Source organism: Mixophyes fleayi, chromosome 4 (assembly GCF_038048845.1).
Source record: "Mixophyes fleayi isolate aMixFle1 chromosome 4, aMixFle1.hap1, whole genome shotgun sequence".
Taxonomy (NCBI): Eukaryota; Metazoa; Chordata; class Amphibia; order Anura; family Limnodynastidae; genus Mixophyes; species Mixophyes fleayi.
Genome location: NC_134405.1, coordinates 328,707,841 through 328,730,019, shown reverse-complemented (window position 1 = coordinate 328,730,019; position 22,179 = coordinate 328,707,841). Strand labels below are relative to the sequence as shown.

At 39.1% G+C, this 22,179-nt stretch overlaps 1 protein-coding gene across 1 annotated transcript in view; it reads left to right on the top strand.

Moving 5' to 3' along the window:
- ATXN10 (ataxin 10) overlaps positions 1-17,032 on the top strand; it is an 84,319-nt gene extending 67,287 nt beyond the window's left edge. The window contains exon 11 of the mRNA XM_075210344.1: positions 16,824-17,032. Coding sequence (XP_075066445.1) covers positions 16,824-17,005 — 182 coding nt within the window. The 3' untranslated portion in view covers positions 17,006-17,032. The remainder of the gene's footprint in view (positions 1-16,823) is intronic.
- Positions 17,033-22,179: the final 5,147 nt, after the last annotated feature.

Below are 22,179 nucleotides of genomic sequence, written 5' to 3'. Positions count from 1 at the left end.
GCTGATACTTAGCAGATTACTGACCGCATCTCGTTCTAGTAGTATCTGGCAGCTGTATTGTTGGCTAATGGGGACCTGATCAGTCGAACACAGCACCCAATTATTATCTATTGGTTATATAAGAGGGCCCTATTGGTATGTTTTGTTGGTTTTAAGTTTTTTTTTTTTTTAATGGCATGAAGTAAGCATATTATCATAAAGGGCATATAAGGCGTCGGACAATCTGTTTATTCTACATATGGTTACGATGATCTGCATTTGGTAATATAATAGTCTGTTACACTGTGTGTCTCTGTGTGATCTCGGTTAATTCTTGCACTGTATTGCATTTCTTTACATATACCAAACAATGGAGGTTGAATAGGTCGCTCTGAGGATAACTGATGAGCAGAATTAACTTTTGCCTCTTGTCAAAATTAAATATTACTTAAGGGTTTAAGACTCCTTTTGGCTGAACTTGATTACAAGTTGTAAATCACATTTTGTTTGTTTATTAACCCTCCGTCTGATTGTTTGTTTGTTTTTTTTATTTTTTTATTTCCCCCCTCTCGCTGACATTTAAATAGCGTGACTGATTGTATCTCTGTAAGGGCCATTACCTGCAAAAAAAACAAAACGCAAACCACAAGTGAAATTGTTCATACAACAGAATCTCAACTTATCACAGAAGTCATATTCATTTTATACACATTTATCTTATTTTTATGTTTTTTTTACATTGATGTTTTTATTCCTGCCAATACAGTTATTACTTTCCATGTAATCAACTACCAAAACACGTGTAGTTACCAAGTTTAGATTAAAGGTATAGAAAATATTTGGCATGCAAATTTTTTAAATGTTATGTATTACAGAGCTGAGTAATATACATAACACAATTCATACACAGGAGCATGGCCTCTGATGTCACAGCAGCTCAAATGACTGCAGACAGCATCCTAAAGATGTGGGAAGAGATTCAGCTGTCTAGGAGGCAATAATTTACTTTTTAGTTTACTTTTTTGTCGTTCACTTGTGTTATAAATGTTCTAAATTACACAATTGTCTCAAAATATCTTTGTTTTATGTACTTTATTTACCTAGTTAGACTAAGAGAGAAAAAGTTATTTGAGATGAAGCCAGTGCAGCAGAAGAAACACAAATTGTTCTGGCCTCCCTTACCCTTTTGCCATCATAACTCTCTTAGACCTACTGATTATGACAGGTTATTGGTACCTGAACCCCCAAGACTGGCTATATTCCTCCACTTTACCACCAATTATATAGAGTAGTCTTTGCTTTTATCTACAAAGCCCAGCCTCAGTCTCTGTATGATGACGTGGGTCATAGGGTTTGATTTTTCTGGATGTCCCAAAGCCCTTCGACTTAGTTAAATAACTTGCTTATTTAAGTTTGACCGGTACTAACGTTCAGTGTTGGATTTGCCCTCAATGTACCAATTCAGTGGCAAATTAATGAGTCTGTGATACTGTCCACGTTATCGCTCACCTGCTCCGTTAGTCTCATGCCTGCCCCTCCTTGTCTCCCATCTGTCCCAATTCGTGCTTGACTGTCCCCAATTTACTGTTTTTCTTTCCTTCTGTCCTGGCCTTGCTTCCCCGTTGTCAATGTCTTTTTTTTTTTTTTTTTTTGGCCGCCATAGTCTCATACCTGCCAACAGTTTAGTCCCTCCTTGTCTCTTGGCTACCTACCTTCTGTGTGTAGCGACTAGCTTTTGCATATCGGTGATGTCCAGAGTTCTGCTGCACACAGCAGGGACCTGGAAACTGTGAAAGCATGCAGGAACATGGTGAGAGGACCTCGCCTGCACAGCACTCCCACCAGGTTTTGCAATTTGAAGTCCCCAAAATCTCTAGAGGGTCCACACACAAAACTGTATGTAAGAAGTAACTAGCTAGATCATCTCAGGGCTACGACCAGTGCACGGATCCCTTTTGGACCTGATGCATCTAAATTTTGCTCCAAGGTTGAGTCCTACTACTGCACTGTATTCATTATCTTTCTGTGTACATTGACCTCGATTCATACTCCCATGAAAATTGTATCGTGTAACTGCAGGTGTGTAGAACATTGGATGGAATTTGTGAGTGTTTTTAAGGACCTTGTGGTAGGTTGAAAACTGTCGTAACCTAGGAAATGTTTGCATAATATGTCTTGATTCCTTACTACGGTTGTAAAGAATGTCCGTGGCCTATATACCCGGATGGACCTATTATGTGTGATTCAATATATAGATATCTTAATGTGTGATGCCCACACAGAGGTTATTCTGGCATTCCCTGTGGGTGGTCTGGTCACCACATCTGCATGCTCTACAGCAATATGGTTCACCACATCAGAGGTATAGAGAGGCCTAATGTATATCATTTCTGTCACCGCACTGTAAAAAAGAATGTAGGATACATTGTCCAACACAAAATAAGATAACATCTGCAGGACTGTTCGTTAACTCCTGCTTGGCACAATTCAGATCTTTATCCCACAGAATGTGTTCGTAGCTGACTTGTGTGTTGCTATCAAAAGTTTAAGACTTTCCTACAATGCAGTGATCATTTCTTATTTTTGATATTTTGTTGGTTGTCTTATTTTGCCCCTATAATTATTAATGACAATATGCTAAGTATTTTGTTGGTTTAATACTGATTGTTGATGTGCAAGTTAAGGAATATGCTTATGAAATTTGCTAAGCTCTCGTCTAGTTTTGCCACCAATTAAGTTTTAAAATGTTCCCATTTTGTGCTTTTAAGAAAAGTCACCAATAGCAAATGAATTGGGCGGCTATTTTTTCAAGATCGTTGGTTCACTTGCACAGAATGGCCGCCTCCATGTGAGGAGGCGTAGGGTGCACAGTAAACAACAGAAGACACAAAGCGAGTGTAGTTAACGTAAACAATGCACTGAAGTAAACAGCAGTTGCTTGAAATATCAGACAATGGTAATAACGAACATCATACAGAACTGACTAGACAAAACAGTGTATTTTAGGTGGGGAGATGGGGGAAGTGTAATTTAAAACCAAAGGGGGGACCCCCGGTGCCCAAAGGGCTAGACTAAAAGAAAAAGTTTCTGAGGGTAGATGGGCACGTTAGTTTTAATGTTTAGCACTTCTGCCTCACAGCACTGGGGTCCTGAGTTTGACTCCCGACCATGGCCCTATCTGTGTGGAGTTTGTATGTTCTCCCTGGGCTTGCGTGGGTTTTCTCCGGGTGCTCTGGTTTCCTCCCACACTCCAAAAACATACGAGTAGGTTAATTGGCTGCTATTAAATTGGCCCTAGTCTGTATGTGTATATTTTAAGGAATTTAGACTGTAAGCTCCAATGGGGCAGGGACTGATGTGTGTGAGTTCTCTGTACAGCACTGCAGAATTAGTGGCGCTATATAAATAGCTGATGAATGGGCTATAATAAAGAAACCATTCACCCCAAATTTGGGTAAATTTATGGGTCTTGTTATTTAAGTACTCAGAAATTTTCTTTATTGATGCCAAATACCATATTTTATGGCAAAGCTGTTATCTGTAGGGGGGGGGCATCTGGTCACTTTCATTGTTTTGCATCCAAGCATCTGGCCGCATTGAGAATTTGCATAGAGAGTTTGAGTATTTATCCAGTCTCTAGTGGGGAACCAAGAAGGGAGGACCATGGGCATTTAGAAATCATGAATTTAGTAATGTCACTAATAAAGTTGGCTACACTATCCCAGAACTGAGCAATCTTTGGGCAAGACCAACATCCTACCCTGCTGCAACCTCTCTAGCATTGCTCAGAGGTTGTACAATAAATCAGTTTTAACAGTGTTGGAACCAGGTTCCATCTAAAGTCTACTTTAATGGTATTCTCCTTGACGAGGGAAAAATTAAGGCTTTAGAGACTTTTTCCCTCACTGTGGTCCGTGTCCTTTCCCAGTGATCTGCCCATATCAGTTTCCCAATTAAGTTCATGTTTGGGTGTAGTAGCTTGTTTGGACAGAGACCTAGTAATATAAGGCTTAAGAACGAAGTCTGCATACCTGCAGGTGAAGCATTTTGTAAATGGGCTGATAAATTGGAAATCAAGTAATTCCTGTAGGATCGCAGTTGGAACGCAGCGGTAGGAATCAGACATCTCCAACCAATCCCGATACCTTTCTCATGCCAAGATAGGAAGCGAGAGAGACCTTGCCCTGCAGAGAAGTCAGGGTTGTTTCAGAGGGACATTGAAGGGGATGGAACTGAAGTGGTCTCAAAATGAAATTTGCTGTGATCCCAGGTTTGACAGGTGAAAGTAGTGACCAGGTGTGAACTTACCAGCTGGTTCACACATGGTCAGCTTTATGGAAAATGCTGACTCCAGAGAGGATTTAAGGCCTACCCACCTCAGACCATGTTTGCCTGCAAACCAAGCTACGGCTTGACTCGGGGGAGTCACAAGATAGCATAAATGGATGTCTGGAAAGCCCCTTCCGCCATTAAAGGTGGCCCTATGCAAGGTTGAAAAACTGGTACATGGGGCTTATTTTTCCCCAATAATTGGGAGAACCAGTGGTGTGATTGTGTCAAAGTAGATCTAGATACCCTGACTGGAAGGGTCTGGAAGAGGTAGAGCAGACGAGGCAGGACTACCAACCATGAAATAATTGATGTTTGTCATCTGAGCAGATCCAATTTGATTGAGTTTTGATAATTCGGGGCAAATTTTCTGCGTAAAGAGTTTCTCAAGGTGATCTAAATCCTCAGATATCTGATTTTGGTATGCTGCCTGGAGAGTTTAAAATTGCTCTTAAAGTGTTCTACGGTAAAAGGTGATTAATGAAGAATAAACTCAATTTATAATCTTCAGCCCCAACTATAAGACTCCTGATGTCCGAGAAAAGGTGAGTTCTCGCCGCCAGGGGTTGGATATCTAGAGGAAATATAAGGGGTGACATTGTGCCATTAGTAATTTGAAGATAGGTTGACAGTACGACATTTACAGATACTCTGGCCGACAGACGTGAGTACAAAGCCTAAATCCCCTGAAGACAGTCTCCACCAATGCCAACGTTCTTGATGCTTTCTAGCGTAAATGGCCAATTAATCCGATTGCGTCCAGAGAAAGCACCAGGGGCTGTTTTTTTTTTTTTTTTTTTAGAGTTTATACAATGGACAAGGCTAATGATCCGCCTGGTGTTATCACAGGCTTTCCTACCAGGTATAAAGCCTACCCGGTTGTTAAGAATTGATTAGGTAAAACAGCGTTAAGATGCTCTGCAGGAATTTTCGCATACATGTCAGTGTTCAGCAGTGAGAGAGGTCGGTAATGAGCGCAGTTGGATGGATCCTTGCCCTCTTCAGGAATTACAACAATTTTAGCTTTTGAGGACCTCTCGCGAAGAGGAACTATCTTTTAACACCCTGATGAACGCTTCAGCAAGATAAGGCGAGAGCAACAAGTAAAATGTTTTTTAGTAGATAGCCATGAAGCCATCGGGACCTGGTTCCTTGTTAGATTTTAACTTTTTAATAACATCTGAGATTTCTTGGATAGTGAATTGGGCACCCAGATCCTCGAGGGCAGCAGTAAAAGGTAACTGGGTAGGTGGCACTGGGACAGCAAGTCTTGAGTCGATTCCGCAGGAGTAGAAGAGTGATCCACATTTTGTGTAGTCTACTGTAGAATCCTCTTAACTCCTCTGCGATCTGATTAGGGTCGTGCGTAATTTTACCTGAAGGTGATTTGACGGCAAGAACATTGCTCTGTGAAATGTTTGACCTCAGCCTGAAAGCTACAAGCCTATCCATCTTATCCCCATTTTCATAGAAAGCTTGCTTTTATTATTTATTTTAAGTATACAATGCTCCTTTATAAATATACGTTTAAACACAGACAAAGTTTTGCAGCCACTTTTTCAACAAATATTTTCCATATATCTTATTTATTTAAATGAATGGTGCACATAGGATGTAACTTTCTACATAAGTCCACGTTCGCGTAAAATGCATACATCCCTTTCTGTTTATTCAGACACTGTGCTCCACCATTATAAGGTCAGTCCATGACTGGACACCTCTTTGCTTAGTATTGAGGGTCTTTCTCATGGGACCCTCTTCCTGCAAAACTGTCACAGCTGAGTTTTGAAGAAAGTGTCAGAATTGATTATCCATGGCGCTCTCTCTTTTTAGATACGTTCCAAATTTACATTATGGCATCAACATCATAACGCAAAGACCCCTTACCCACTGGCATGAAAAAAAAATCATGGTTTTACTAATGTTTTAATATTCGTAATATATAATCCTCTGTTTTACTGCAAGTGAACACAGGGTCACTGTATTGGACTCCATTGATATCCCCAACCACAAGCTCTGTGTTTGACGAGTGTCCTCACAGCGAGTAACCAGTCTGCCTGCTACCTGCTTTCGGTCTTTGTTTATTCCGTGAACGAGACGTTAAACAGAAGTTACCAACACTTCTTCTACTTTCCCTTTTCCTGCACATGACGTAATCCGCCTCTACTCTCTAGACATTAATGCGGATTATAATATGTCATTATTTAGTATCGCAGCACCTGTTCATCGAATGGGCATAGTAACACTGTAAGAAATCTCACCAGCTAGAATACAACACGTTAAAACACAATCTCAGTTTTGGCCACAGAGAGAGAGAGAGAGAGAGAGAAGAAAAAAAAAAAAAAACTCTGGCCATGCCAAATTATGCGTGGTATTTGTGTGATGTGGACGACAATTCACTGGAGTCTTTATGAGGCCATCAGTTGACTTTCAAACCGAACCACAAGCTGGGCTGAAAGTCCACAGTGTACAGTACTCGTTGGCTATTCATTAAACATCATTTTCCACCTCCAATGGACTTTCTTATAAGAACAAAGCAGAGAGTGGAACTTTGAGCGAGCGGAATTTTCTGATTCGGTCAACTCCAAATCATTTGTGCTGTATTCCCGACTGTTTCATGAAATGCATCGCTCCCGATGTTGCTATTTATAGGCATAACTGGAAACGTTCCACAATCATTAACATAAACAAGTTACGCTGGTGTATTGTGATGTGTGGCTTTATCTTTGCTGTATATTCCTGACATCTGTAAAATGCAAGTCTCATTGCTCATTGTGCGCACGTTACCAATGCAGTTGTAATGCCGATTATTTAAAACATAGACAAAGCTCTGTTTGTTTGTTGAGCACCTTTGCTGCTAATGTACAGTAGTTTACAGACTTACTTTATCTAGCCACCTGTCAACAACCATTGCAGCATTTGTAAGTAGTGGTTATTATTTTTGCTAGAAACATTTGGACATAGCAACCAATAAGCCTAGAGCAGTGACGGCCAACAGGCAGCCCTAGATCCGCATGTGGCCCTCTGAGCTTTCATCTGCGGCCCCCAGCTCCTTCCTGATGTTTGTTATAGCATAGAGAGTATACAGGTGATAGTAATTATCAACTGAACAAAGTAGTGTGCGAGGCACTCCTGTCCATAGGAATGAATGCATAAAATCAACTTTATTGATAATTATTATTAAAAAGATTTAGATAAATAACCAAATGTCATAATAGTCGGCGAATTTAAAAATTAGAAGTGAAACAGACTGAAATAAAGTGTAAGAGAGATAAAAAATGACCCGTAGGGAGAGCCGGCTATATCTATTAAATATCAGATTCGTATTGTAATTATCTTATTATGTGGGTCTAATCTATACTGGAATTGTTAATGAGACCACTGGAAACTGATACAATGTGTCTAATCAAGGTATTCATTCATAACAAGTGCAGACATCATCGTAGCTATCAAAGGGTTATTATTAATCCCAAATTGATGTTATCATGCATATATATCCCAAATTTATGTTATCATGCATATATATGAAGCATTCTCACATGTTATTGTAATTTTTACTCAAAGGGCAAAATTGGTCTTATTACAATTTAATGGTGGCAGATGCTTGTGTTATCATTGACTGTAATCCATCACGAATGCTAAGAGATATAGGTAATTTTGCAACATACACTCACAGCCATTATTACTAATCTCATATAAATAGAGATATAGGGCTAGATTTACTAAGCTGCGGGTTTGAAAAAGTGGGGATGTTGCCTATAGCAACCAATCAGATTCTAGCTTTCATTTATTTAGTACCTTCTACAAAATGACAGCTAGAATCTGATTGGTTGCTATAGGCAACATCCCCACTTTTTCAAACCCGCAGCTTAGTAAATCTAGCCCATAGTCATATATATTTATGTGATATGTTCATCCTTTACCCTAGGGAAAAAGGTTATTTCAAGCTTATTTCAAATTACTTATGGCAAAGGCTTATATTGGTAAGTATTAGTTCCCACATACACAGGAACTGGCCATAGATATGGGTGATTTAACCCCACACATGTATGGTGGATTTATATGTAAAGTCTGTAAGTTATCTGAAACTCTCAGCCCTATTATACATGGAGGATAGACTTATTACAAGATGATAACAGTCATGTTTACCGTTATGATCTGAGAGAAAATATAAAAGCCATTATATCTGTGTGGTAGTATCCACAAATGGAAGCCTTTCCACAAAGTATCCCAGCCACGAGACCTATCCACGGATAGGATAATCTGAGCCACCCATTAAGTATATCAGTGGACTGGAAGTATATATAATGCCCTCATCTAAGATGTCCTACTGGAAATATATGTAATGCCCTCATGTGAGATGCCCTATAATAGATTGCTACATGGTAGTTGAAGGTGCCTGCCGTTATTGTAAGAGATTATAACCTTGATTGTAATGAAGGATAGAGGAACACCAATCGCCTATCACTGAGTGGGGTTGGCAGAAGCATCCAAAAACTCCACAACCAGAACCTTGATTTAGTAAACCAAATTTGTATAGTTTAACTCTGTTTGCAATGATGAGATCTAATAAGGATGAAACAGTAGACAAGGTTGGCATATGGCTCTGCCATGATAGAACCAGCAGCTCCATATGTATAGTTGGCCCAAAAGTACATAAAAGGACTGATTTGCTAATATCAGACCTTAGTGCCTAAAGTTAGGATTAAATTCCTCTTTTATAGATATGAGACAAAGCTATCTTATGGCAGTCTGAAGAATACCTTTTATTTTGGGTAAAGCTTTTATTGGTTACTGTACGAACATTCAAAAAACATACATAAATCTTTACCATAAACGTTCTTCATTACTTCAGTTAAATAATAGTTATGCTGCCTTCTATATTCTCCATCAAAACAGTACCTGCGGTTGGTGTGCATCAATTTATCTAGCGGTAACTGTTCATTACATCATCCTTAGAATAGTGACATATTCTTTTCCGGCCCACGGGAGGGGAATACTCGCATCACGTTCCATGCAGACAGCATTGTCTTGCGGACGCTTGCATACTTCATATTACATTGTTCTTAAGTTGTTTTTGAACTCCGTATTCATCTGCTGTTCAACCTTAATTTCGATATGGGTAGTGTTAAACAACCTGTAGCCAATCGGATGATCAAATTGTAGGGTGATGTCATATCAAACGTACCTTTAAATGAAACTATAGACATCAAACTTGTTATTCTGCTATGAGAGAAATACAAAGTATTCATTTTAAAATAAGGTTTAAGCATTATGTGGGAAAAATAATAGAACACATTCAAATGGTAGAAAATAGAGTACATGCCTTTCAGGTTATGAGACCAAAAATTAAAAAAAACAAAAACGAATTCTGCAAATATCCCGATTTTAGAAATATTATTTAAATGTTTAAAATGCTGCAATCCCGTCTGCAATTTATATAAGTAAATTAAAGCAATTTGTTGTGTAAAATGTCCTTTTTGCAATAAGTCAAAATCTGCTATAAAGATTGGCTTTCTGCTAGGAATCCATGAACAAAGCTGCAGAGATGTGTGTGTAAATGATGTTTTATTATGTCATGCATTTTGTTTTTTTAGATACGGGTAAACACATGGATTTGCACATGGGCTGCAGAATTTTGCTCCATCTCGTTTTGAAGGTGATTTTTGATGAATGCAACTAGGTGCAGGAAAGATTTAAAAGTAACTATCTGTCATTGCCATGTAATTTACACGGGATGGTTTTTGCATTGACATGATTATGCATTAATAATAGGTATACAAGTGCAATACAAAACATAAAGGTGTACAAATGTGATATTAAATAGTGATAGGCAATCTGATACAGAGTTCAGCATTTCATATCATATCCTGCCCCTCCCTGCGCTCGGCCAATGATCGCCGCTTCTTCTCCACTCTTATCACCTCTTCCCACTCCAGAATCCAAGACTGTTCCCGTGCAGCACCCCTTCACTGGAATGACCTCCTCGTTCCATCCGTCTCTCTCCTAATGTGTGCTCCTTCAAACGTGCACTCAAAACTCACCTGTTCCTCAAAGCCTACCAACCATCCACTTAACCCCCTCATCTCCTCCGCTCGTTCTCCCCTCTCTCCTCCCGGCCCCCCTCTTCTCTCCCCCATGCCTCAACTGGCTCCCCTTGTGCCTGTTCTGTTTACCCTCCCTTAATGGGATCATTGAGATCTAACACTTGTTTTGAAAGTTTAGAAGAATTCAAAATAGAAGTTAAGGGAATTACACCTGTGATATCTGAATTTGAAGCGATCTAGCAGAGGATTGGGGGGGCATTAGTTGTGACAAATGAGTAGCTCATAGTATTTCAGGAAGTCTCATCTTCCACCCTCACAAGGTGGTCTAATAAGAGTGGAAAAGTTTAACCTTATTTGACCAAATTAATTTATTGATTGCTGCAGGGTGTTGCAAGACACAGGACAGAATCTGGGGTAGGATATTCATTGTTACAGCTGAGATGCAACCAGGAGATAGTTAGTGTACCACCCCCACGCATGCAGATCTATGTGAATGCCGGAAAAGAGGGTGGAAAAGTTCTCTTTGTAATGTGAAGAGTAGAAGGTTGTAATGTATATTCCCAATTATTTAATTTTTTTAGTTCCATTATAATTTTGCAATAGAAGTTGTTTATCAGTTTCCTGGATATGTACCGGGAGAGCCTAAGACTTTTATATTTATTTTATATCCTGAAACATCAGAATAGAAATTAAGAACTCTGTATAGATTTGGAAGGGAGATATGCGGGCGGTTCGGGCGAGCAAAATATCGTCTGCAAATAGAGATAATTTGTAGGTCTCATCTTCCACTTCTCCAAAATTTGGATTGTGCCTGATTAGGTCTGCAGGTGGTCCTGTAAATAGTACGAAATTTAGAGGACAGCCCTGTCTGGTGCTATTGCGAATCTGAACGAGCTCCGAGATAATGCCGTTGGTCGCTAACCTGGCTGATGGCTTTTGTATATAACGCCTTGATACCGCCTAAGAAAATCTACACCTGTCCCAGATCTACCCAAAGTTGGCGAAGGGGTTGTGTTTACTTTTCCCAACATGCGCATTTCCATCTTGTTCAATCCCAGCAACAGGGGCACAAAGTGTCTTTAGAGAGGGGGTTCTGTTTGCACCAATGTCTTCACAAGATGGTTAAATCCATATTGAGGTTAGCATATGACCTTTATTGTTTGTTTGTTTTTTTAATCATTTTCTAATTTCATCTCGCATCCTTTTCAGATGCTTATTAGGAAAACCTAAATGTCAGTGTTATATTGACCGATGAAGATTGAGGTGTGAGATTGATAGATCAATGGGCAATCCTTGGTAGCCACATTGGGCAATCTTGCAGAATTCTATAAATATTATCGCTAGATTATTCAGTAAGGTCTTCCCTAAGCAACTTCCCTCTGTATTTTTGCACAGCAAGCCATTGATATTGCTGAGATCTTCTCTGGAGAGAATAGCCGGCTGGGGGTCTGTCTCTTTGTGAACATGAGAGATTGTCCCCTTGAATTGTTGATCGGTATTAGTTACGGATAGATTCGCAAACTTCATCCCTTCAAGCTTTTTATTTCATGTGAACAGATAAGTCTCAGGCAAGCAACAGAAAAAAAGCATTCAACTTCTTTGTCAAGTGGAGAGTTGGGGCTGAATACAGCCCAGTGTATAATATGGAAGCTAAACTCGTTGTAATCCATTTGTATGGAACTTCAGTAACTGGAAATCTCCCGGCAGTGAGAACTCTGTGCAAGCCATTTGTTCTCTGCTTGCAAATTCATTCCAGGAGAGTCACAAGTTACAAAGAGTGAGTGCCGGCTGTGTTCTCTCAATCACCGCTCATTGACCAAAGCCGCGCTAAGTGTGCCAATAGCTGAGAAACCTCTTCACTGGCTACAATGACACACAAATGTGTGTTAAGATACAAGGAATGGGTGGTGTTGACGAAGAAAAGCTATTTATTCTCAATGAGCTCTCCGCGTAGTCTGCCACTCATTCAATCTTGATTATCACCTACAAAGTGGTTTTGTAGCATCTCGTTATATGATACACAAGTGGAGTTACTCTATGATAATCTTTTTCTTTTAATAACATCCACATAACCAATTTGTATTCCTTTCGGAAACACTTTAGTATCATAAGCAATAACCTACCTACGGCTGGAGATTAGGAGAATATTATTTAGTTTTGTGTAGAACTGTGATTTGCAGCTTTATATATTTACTGCACTCAACTGTGGTTTCTCATTTACACGGGGAGGGTAATTTCCATTTCATAATCTACCCCCCGCTGTTACTTATTACTGACGTTAGAAGGTGCTGAGGAGTTATGCAACAAGATAAAGCCACAAGGTGTTATTTTTTTTTTTTGCGAGCTAGAGAAAATCCACTGTCTCATATCCATAATCAATAATAATCAATTGCATAGGGGCTATGTAGTTATTTTATAATGCACATTGAACACGTTTTTGGTGGCAAACCATTAAGCTTACAAATTATAAACCATGACATCAGAGCTTCCCGTTTGTTAAGATAGTGTTTTACCAGAATTTATACCGCCATTTGATTGTTTATTATGCAATATATTACCCATGTTTAATATGTTGCTGATTTTTCTCAAGATGATATTGTATCTAGTTTGTAATCCTGTTAAAAGTTAGAATTTCAGTTTTTGAGAAGGGACATAATCACTTCTGTGTTTGTAACGCTGCTATAACCAGTTTATCATGCTTTTGCCTATATAGACCAGCAGCAGGGGTGTTTGTAAGAGCATTTTAGGCATTAACCACACTTCATAAAGCAATCGTCGCTATACGTTTACTTAGCAATTATGAAGAGCACTACATAGATTTGTTTTTCCTAAAGCGACGCTTCCTCTTTAAAAGTCAATTTCACGGAACCAGGAAAAATAAGGAGTTTAACCACAGCGTTCACTCAGTCCATGGGGCAAGTCACACAGTGTGCCAGTTCATAGGAAACATTGGGAGTCCGTATACCACACAATAACAGGAGGCACGGTGCTGAAGTGAGGAAAATATTCATTTTTAAGTAAAAGCATTATCCAACAATAACAAAATAAATAGACAAAATAATTAGAGGGAGAGGAAAATGTTCAGGCAGTATTTTTAGATCTTTGTTCTTCCATTATGTATATCAAATTTATGTATCGGCTCCAAGCAAACCAAAAATTAAAGGGAAACTCTCTCTGCCCCCCGCTGATCCCTTTTGTCTGTTTCAAACCCTCATTAGGGTAAATGACATTGAATAATTTTAAACCAGGATAGTTGGGCTTTGAGGGTGTTTGCGTAACCGCGTTTTAAAAGAAGGAGTGTCTGTTGTCTTGCTAACCCCTAAAACGATTAATGATCTGGTGCTCCCTAATACGGGAGTACACTAGATTTGTGGCACATACTTGTATCAAGCGCCAATTCTTAAACATCAAAATGGCCCACAGTTATCCCATGTTGTGTTGTATAATTTAATTATGATCTGTAGTTTTCTTGCCTTGTATATTCATCCTATTGTCTTTCTGAAACAGAATTCATAAGTTGCAGTTTCTTAAGGTGCTATGTGACATAACTTTATGCATTTGTACATTGCTCTCATCCTTCCAATCGGTGGTCTCTACATGTGCCATGCTTATTATGTATGGAGAGCACTGACCAATCAATGGTCTCTATACGTGCCATGCTTATTATATATGGAGAGCACTGACCAATCAATGGTCTCTACACGTGCCATACTTATTATGTATGGAGAGCTCTGACCAATCAATGGTCTCTATACGTGCCATGCTTATTATATATGGAGAGCACTGAATAATCAATGGTCTCTACACGTGCCATGCCTATTATGTATGGAGAGCACTGACCAATCAATGGTCTCTACACATGCCATGCTTATTATGTATGGAGAGCACTGACCAATCAGTGCTACAGACAAGTTCCTTTATGTCAAAATTCGCTAGAAGTATGAACTCTGTGAGGCCCCATGGTTTTGAAGTGTTTAGTCCTAAATGGCAGGAATACCGGGCATGGGACAACTGCCTTTGTAGTATGTTTTATTTTTTAAATATGTGTTTGTATGGACATCTCCTTTCGCTCAAGGTCTCATGAATAGGTCCATGACTTGCCTCTGCTTCCGCTAAAACAACAAGTTACAAATAATGTATAGTGTAGATTTAATGATCAGTCCTTCTGCATGAGATGAGATTTCGGACCTTCCCAATGAGATTCGGCATTGTCTGGCAGGTCTTAGAAAAGGCATTAGGACAATTTTGTATAATATCAGAACATAAGTAGAAAGGATTTTCCACAATCAAGTGCTGCTATTGTTAGAACCCCACGTACTGAACTTACAAGTTACACACATTGCATACATACACAGTATCAATTCACTAACATTTGTTTTTGCAGCTTATTCCACTTTTCCCCTCAACTTTTATAAAAAAAAATTAACAATGGTAGGTGGCAGTTTCCACCCATATCCCTATAAAGCTAAAATAGCATTTATAGTTTTGATAAATTACTATTGAAGGCAATAGATTTATGCCAGAACTAAAGGAGTTTTTCTTTAATATTGAGTAACTCGATGTTATGAAAATCCCAACTATAGTAGATCATCCAAAACATTTTAAGGAGAGCAGTCACTGTGAATTACAGTACATAAAAGGCTACTTCTATCTCACGCTAGTCATGTGTATATTATATTTCTTAACATATTTCTTTTTATTCTTATTAACTGCTAAGTCTTCCTAATGCTAGTGAAAATTTATTAACCTGAAACGAAGGAGACACATTATTACCTTTTTGGATTAAATATGTTCCAGAATCACCGATGAGAGGAGGAAGGGCAGTGTGACACAGACACCAATCACATGCACTTCCTCCTGAGGCCACGTTATTAGCAGCAAGGGGATTTGTGTATGCGTCACTCTGTGCTTCCTCCTGCAGTTATAAAGGATATGAGAAGAGACTTGGGAAGGGTGGAGGACACATGGGGAGGGCCTCATCTTTGAATCGCCTGAAATTTGTACAGCCGTAGGCACGGTTTATATGTCTGCTTATAGTAGGAGCAGTCACAGTTTTATGATAATACAGCAGGTCTTTGTGACCTTTAAGCCATCTGCACCCTGTGCAAATTCCCTGACACATTCCTAGATAACACCTGCATGGATGTGCATTTTTACAAAACTGTAAACCTACCTCCAGAAATATTTTTTTTTTCATTGATAACAAATCTCAGGATTACTGGTTTTAAAAGCTGGTTGAAATTGTTGGTCCATGTGGATATACGAATGAGTCACATGCGGTCTGTCGCTGAAAGCTTAATGAGCTGAGAACTCAGACAACTCACCTTAATTTTATAAACATTTAATCCTTTAACAATTCTGCACCTCTTACAGCAACCAAAACACTGCACCTTGCTAGCAACAGTCCAGGCTCACTTCAGCTAGGCATGCATTGTTTCAACACGTTGCTATTTGTTCACATTTCAGTAGAAGAATGGTTGAAATCTTAATTATACATTGCTTTTTTTTTCACCCCTTAGGCTTTTAAAGTTTTTTTTTTTTTCCCCAACTAGTGATGATTTCAATTTATTTTTAACATGTACACCTAAGGTTCTGTTTCCATTTGCAGTTTAAAGGACAACTAAACCCCATAATTGGAACTTTCCAGTGCAGCTGCCTTAAAAAAAGAGATTTAGTGAGAATTTTTTTTTTCCTCCATTATGTGAACTGTGACATCACTATATAATTCAGCGGACACTCGCCTACTTCACCTAGCCCTGTCGTTGATACATCAACTGGGACCATAACCATACACTGTCTCATGAAAAAAATAGGTCACTTGACAGACGGAGGTAGGATGTCACCAAGGAGTTCTGTTACATTGGTTTTTTTGTTCGCTAATCTTGCATGCTCTGAATGTGCACTGTTGTAAGATAGAGAAGCCTCACCTTCCTAAATATTGGCTGCATTCTCTCCGGTCTAGCACATACAGCATGCTGGGCAGGTACCGGTAATTCATCTCCTTGTGGGCAGTTGTAAATAAGTGTAAACACCTTGGTTATTTTAGGCATATCATTTAGCTCTCATATACACGGCCTTTCATCTTTGTTAATGTTACTGGTTTTTAAAATTGAATTGTAAAAGGAGGTACCTAAATAGTTGTGAGACATGCTTCTTTTTGCTGTTTGATTCATTTCATTGTGTTATTGACTGTATCGCTTATTTTATAATATAGTATTTTGCCTACATTTTAATGAATTAAAGTGCCGGGGAAGCCAGGATCTGGGAACGGCTTTAAAAGCTGCTAAATATTGAATTCTCATAAAGGGTTAAAAAGCCTTAATGTATTTTGTTTGTTTTGACGACTTACTGATAGATAGATAGATATATATATATATATATATATATATATATATATATATATATATATATTTATTATTGGCCTGTATGTATTTTCTTCTCTATGTTCCTTAACCCTTTCCACTTAAGTTGTCAATCAGTGGGCGGTTTACGCCATTAGAAACCTCACCGACCGCAACGAAAAGAATCAGGAGCTGATCGCTGGTATGGAACGTCAAGGCTTGGCGGACACCTCTGTGCTGGAGAGTATGGGGCTACACGTGGAGGAACGGGATTCCAAATTGCTGCTGAAATCCGTCAAGAAAATGTGATCCCTAAAATAAACACACAGAACATTACAGGGGCGCTTTATTAATGTCTACGTTCAGAAAAGAAGGTATGACAATAAAGTACAAATTTAGGTCCCAGGTGTGATGATCTTTATGGCGGTGGATCATATGGAGGATCACAAATGAATCTAGTTCAGAGTAATATATTTTTTACTAAACACTTGTTAAAATTGCTGCTTTGCATCTGGCATCGCTTTCTATTCAAGTTGTAGCTGAACCATAAGGGGATGACTTGTGAGTAGTTCCCCTTAATGATTTAAAATAATAAACTACAATAGTATCATTAATTAATTAAATCTTTGTAGTACAATTTTCTGACTCAGTAGAAATAAAAAAAATTGCCCATATACCATAAATAATTAGCTCTAGCTCTTTATCTTAACCCAGAGCATTCTTGTCAGTCTTATTCCTGGGCATTAATACTATCACAGTACAATATGTTGTGGGCAAGACCTGTTGGCTGGGCCTCACTATGGCATAGAGAGAGAGAGAGAGAGCATAAAATTACACATAGGATTATTTCTTCTGTACAAGGAACAGTTGAGCAATGAATAATGTTGCTTAAAGTGCCTCTAAGTTTTCTCTGCTAATCCCAGACTTCCTGTGTGCAGTGAAGACAACATGGAACAATTTTTTAAATTTTTGATTTCTAAAAGTAAATACAGTGTTTCAAGCATCTTTTATGTTTTGTGATAGGAAAGGAATATTTACATTTATAGACCAACTGATGAGATCAGTGGGAACGTGGAAAAAACAGACAAACCTGCCAATAGTGAAATCTTGCATTTTTTTTTAATACAAGAGACTTGTCCAGTCTTGTTTTTTTTTTTTTTTTTTTGCCCATTATTGTACTGTAAGCTATTTCTACTGCGATGAGAAATATCTCCTTAAGGCATTATGTATTGGGTTACTGAGAAAAGATGATGGAGTTTTTAAAGATTTGTGAAAAATGGATTATGAAAATCCAATGTATAACCCACCTTCACAAGTAGATTTATAAAATATATATATATATATATATATATATATTTGTGCATTGCTAGAGGTAAGGGGTCTCGTTTGCGCATAGGTTTACAGGACAACATGTTTACAGAGGATCGGATGTTTCCATTGGCTGATGAGCCAAGTGACAGTGTTGCTTGCAAAGTAGTGGAGTTTTGCGCAGCAATGCAACAGTGGGATTTTCTAAAATTATGGAAATGAGATACAGGGCTGGAGAGGTTGCAGCCATTTTCACCTCCCAAAAACTCACAGCACTGGGATCATGAGTTCAATTCCTGAACATGGCCTTATCTGTGTGGAGTTTGTATGTTCTCCCCGTGTTTGCGTGGGTTTCCTCCGGGTGCTCCGGTTTCCTCCCACACTCCAAGAACATTCTGGTAGGTTAATTGGCTGCTATCAAAAATTGACCTCTGTCTGTCTGTGTGTGTGTTAGGGAATTTAGACTGTAAGCTCCAATGGGGCAGGGACTGATGTGAATGAGTTCTCTGTACAGCGCTGCGGAATCAGTGGAGCTATATAAATAAATGGTGATGATGATGAAAAACTCTTGAATTGTGCACCAGCTTTAAGCCGGCGATCAGCGGGTCTCATCCTATATAAGACACGTTCTGCACATAACCATTGTATTTTGGTAGATGCATTTTATTTGTACTTCTTTGTACACTTCTAGTGTAGAAAGAAACTTCAAACATAAAAGTTCCACATGTAATAAAGACATTCCCATCTCCCATCAATCTCATTCATTTAATGAAATTCTCAGCGCCATTAGAAACTTCACCGACCACAACGGAAAGAAACAAGGGCTGGACCATCTAGGTACCTCCAGTGCAATACCAAGGGAATTTGATGTTTGCAAAGGTCCAGTGTTTTTCAATAAGAATCTCTTTAAATATTTATCAATTCCCCATCAGGTTATACACCCTTTTTAATACCCAGTACTCCCTAAGTCTAAATATTTACCTTGCACCTGTTACATTAAATTTATGAATTAATATCCTACATTGCTAAACAGGTAACCGGATTAGATTTAAAAATGTTGCAGCAACCTCTAATAAATTGGTACAGAATAAAGGATAAAAAAATATAAGATATCAAAGGTTACTTTTACTAAAATATAACTGTCTGAGGCAGCTCTCAGATCTAAGGCACCCAAATTGCTGAGAACCCCCGTTCCAGGACACACCAGCTCTGTGTGAGACTGAGCTTAAGTTTAAAAGTCTCTTTGGGCTGGAGAGTCGGCTATAACGCCTGTTTTTCTTTAAAGTTTCCCAGAGAAGCATTTTCAGGGCCCCGGCAGGTCACTGAAGTGCTAGTTTCTCACTGTGATTAATTCTGTGGGGTTCTTTTCATTCTTGCTCCCTTCCCAAAACATTGACAAAACTCATTTCCAGTTCATTAATTCAAGAGACACTGAAGTACGGAGTGCCTTCCCTCTTCATTTTTGATATTGTTTGTGAACCCGGGCTGTACAGAAAGTGCCGCTAAATGAATAGAGTGGAAGAAATGTATTCAAGAAATTCTCCACATCTCTTTGCATTGAGTATTTGTGCAATATACACGTATTGTATTCTGTCTATATTGCCTTTCACCCGTCCTGCTACTAACAAACCTCTAGAATCTTTTCCTTCCCTCACTTTACCAGAAATGCACGGAGAATATTTAAAGACATAAGTGAACTTTTTTTTTTTTGTTTAAACTCATGATCTACAAGTTTACACAGTTGTCATCAAGGATTTTGCCGATTTGAACAAGAGAAATATTTTCAACTTCAAACCTTTTACCGACCAAAGGGAAAAATTCTAAAAATTCAGCACGTATGCCAATTAATTATATATATTTTTTATTTTTTTTCAAGTATTGTTAATTCTGAAACCGGATTCTAAGTAAGTGGTTTAAGGGTACAAAATGAAATTAAGTAATCTGTGCATTTTGTTTTTTTGTATTTATGGTCTATACACATGCTGCAGATGAAACCACCCAGACGCTGGTTTTCATGTCGTGTTTATGACAGGCAGGAACACTAATCAGTTATCACTAGAAACCCGCCTTTGTTTATATTTTCGGTCACTAAAGCTTATGTCCCTGATTGAATCATGTAATGTACATGTTTTACGCAGAACAGCAGCATGCAGTGCCCATTCTCAACATAACTTAAGATTTCAAAAAATAAATAAAACCCATACCTTTTATGTTTATTGTGGTATATGTTGCTGCTTTGGACACTATCTTTGTTATTTATATATGCTATTAGACCAGTGATGTACAAGCTGATACACTTCTGGGGCCGCCCTCTAACCTTCACAATGGTCGCATATTTACCTTTAATGTCAGTAATAAGTTAAAACAATAAATTTAATATATGAAAGATACACCTATCTTTAATAACATAGCAGCAGACATTTTATTGTAATTCTTTATTTTGTACAGAGAAAAACAAGACACCTCTTATAATGACAATGAGTCCAATATGGTGGGTACGGACCAATGTATTACAGTATTAAACATAATAACACAAGTAGTAAAATAGAGCTATTTGTTCCCCCCTCCTTTCACTCTTAAAATAAAGGATTGGGGGAGAATGGGAGGGCAGAGGACTAGTGCGGAATAATCAACATCCTTGTCTACTTATATTACGGGAATTTAGGAGGTATCTGAAAATTATGGGCTGAAGTGAGGGTACTCTAGAATGTGGTAGGGGGAGAGGGAGTGTGTACGGAGCACCTGTCCACTGTGTATTGGTCAAGAAGGAGGCTCAAGAGGCGGAATGGGAAGAGGGAGTGTGTACGGAGCACCTGTCCACTGTGTATTGGTCAAGAAGTAGGCTCGAGGCGGCATGGGGAGAGGGAGTGTGTACGGAGCACCTGTCCACCGTGTATGGGTCAAGAAGTAGGCTCAAGAGGCGGAATGGGGAGAGGGAGTGTGTACGGAGCACCTGTCCACTGTGTATTGGTCAAGAAGTAGGCTCGAGGCGGCATAGGGAGAGGGAATGTGTACGGAGCACCTGTCCACTGTGTATGGGTCAAGAAGTAGGCTCAAGAGGCGGAATGGGGAGAGGGAGTGTGTACGGAGCACCTGTCCACTGTGTATTGGTCAAGAAGTAGGCTCGAGGCGGCATGGGGAGAGGGAGTGTGTGCGGAGCACCTGTCCACCGTGTATGGGTCAAGAAGTAGGCTCGAGGCGGCATGGGGAGAGGGAGTGTGTATGGAGCACCTGTCCACCGTGCATGGGTTAAGAAGTAGGCTGAAGAGGCGGAATGGGGAGAGGGAGTGTGTACGGAGCACCTGTCCACCGTGCATGGGTTAAGAAGTAGGCTGAAGAGGCGGTTCCACTTAGATAAGACAGCATCCAAAATTCTGTAATTTGGAATATCATTCCCTTACATGTAGGATGTTGTCTGCAGATGCAATCAAAAAGGAGTATTAGAAGGGAGGTAATTAATCTTTGGTAGAGAGCGCAAAAATGTTGGATTTGTAGGCATTCAAACGAGTTTAGGGTACAAGTCGGAGACTTGTGCTGTAGATCAGCAATGGGCAGCCATTAAGCTTGATCAGCTTGGAGCCAGCTAGTAGACCTAATTGCAGATGCCCCCAGTGGGAATGCTGGGTTATGCCAAATAGGAGTCATAGGGGAGGTCATGTTTAGTTTGAGCGAGTTCCAAAGCTTCGTTAGGAATTTTAAGGTCTTAGTAATTTGGGAGACTGATCTATCTTCTATGTGCATTCAGCAGGCATTTTAAACAAGTGTTACAAGCTATAATAAACAAATGTGACAATAAACATGGAAGGAGCTGGGGGCCGCATGTGGGCCATCACAGTATTAGACTATATTATTACATTTCACTCCACTAATTTTAGAATAAATGTTGAATAAGGGCTTGTATGCCAGTTACTTACAGACCATTTTTTTCACATTGTGATCCAGAAAATAGAGGAATACAAGAAAACCCTGGAAAGGTTTGCGAGCAAATGAACTGCAGTGCTAATTTTGAGGAAGACCCAAATGTGTGAAATTCACGCATGTGCTGTTATCTTACATTGTAAAGATGCATCACTCAGTATTTTCTGAGTATTTTTTTCAAATCTTACAACCAGAAATTTTTCATCTGGTCAGCCCCTATAAGTAAGATGTTTGAGTGCAATGTTTTGCAGAATTTT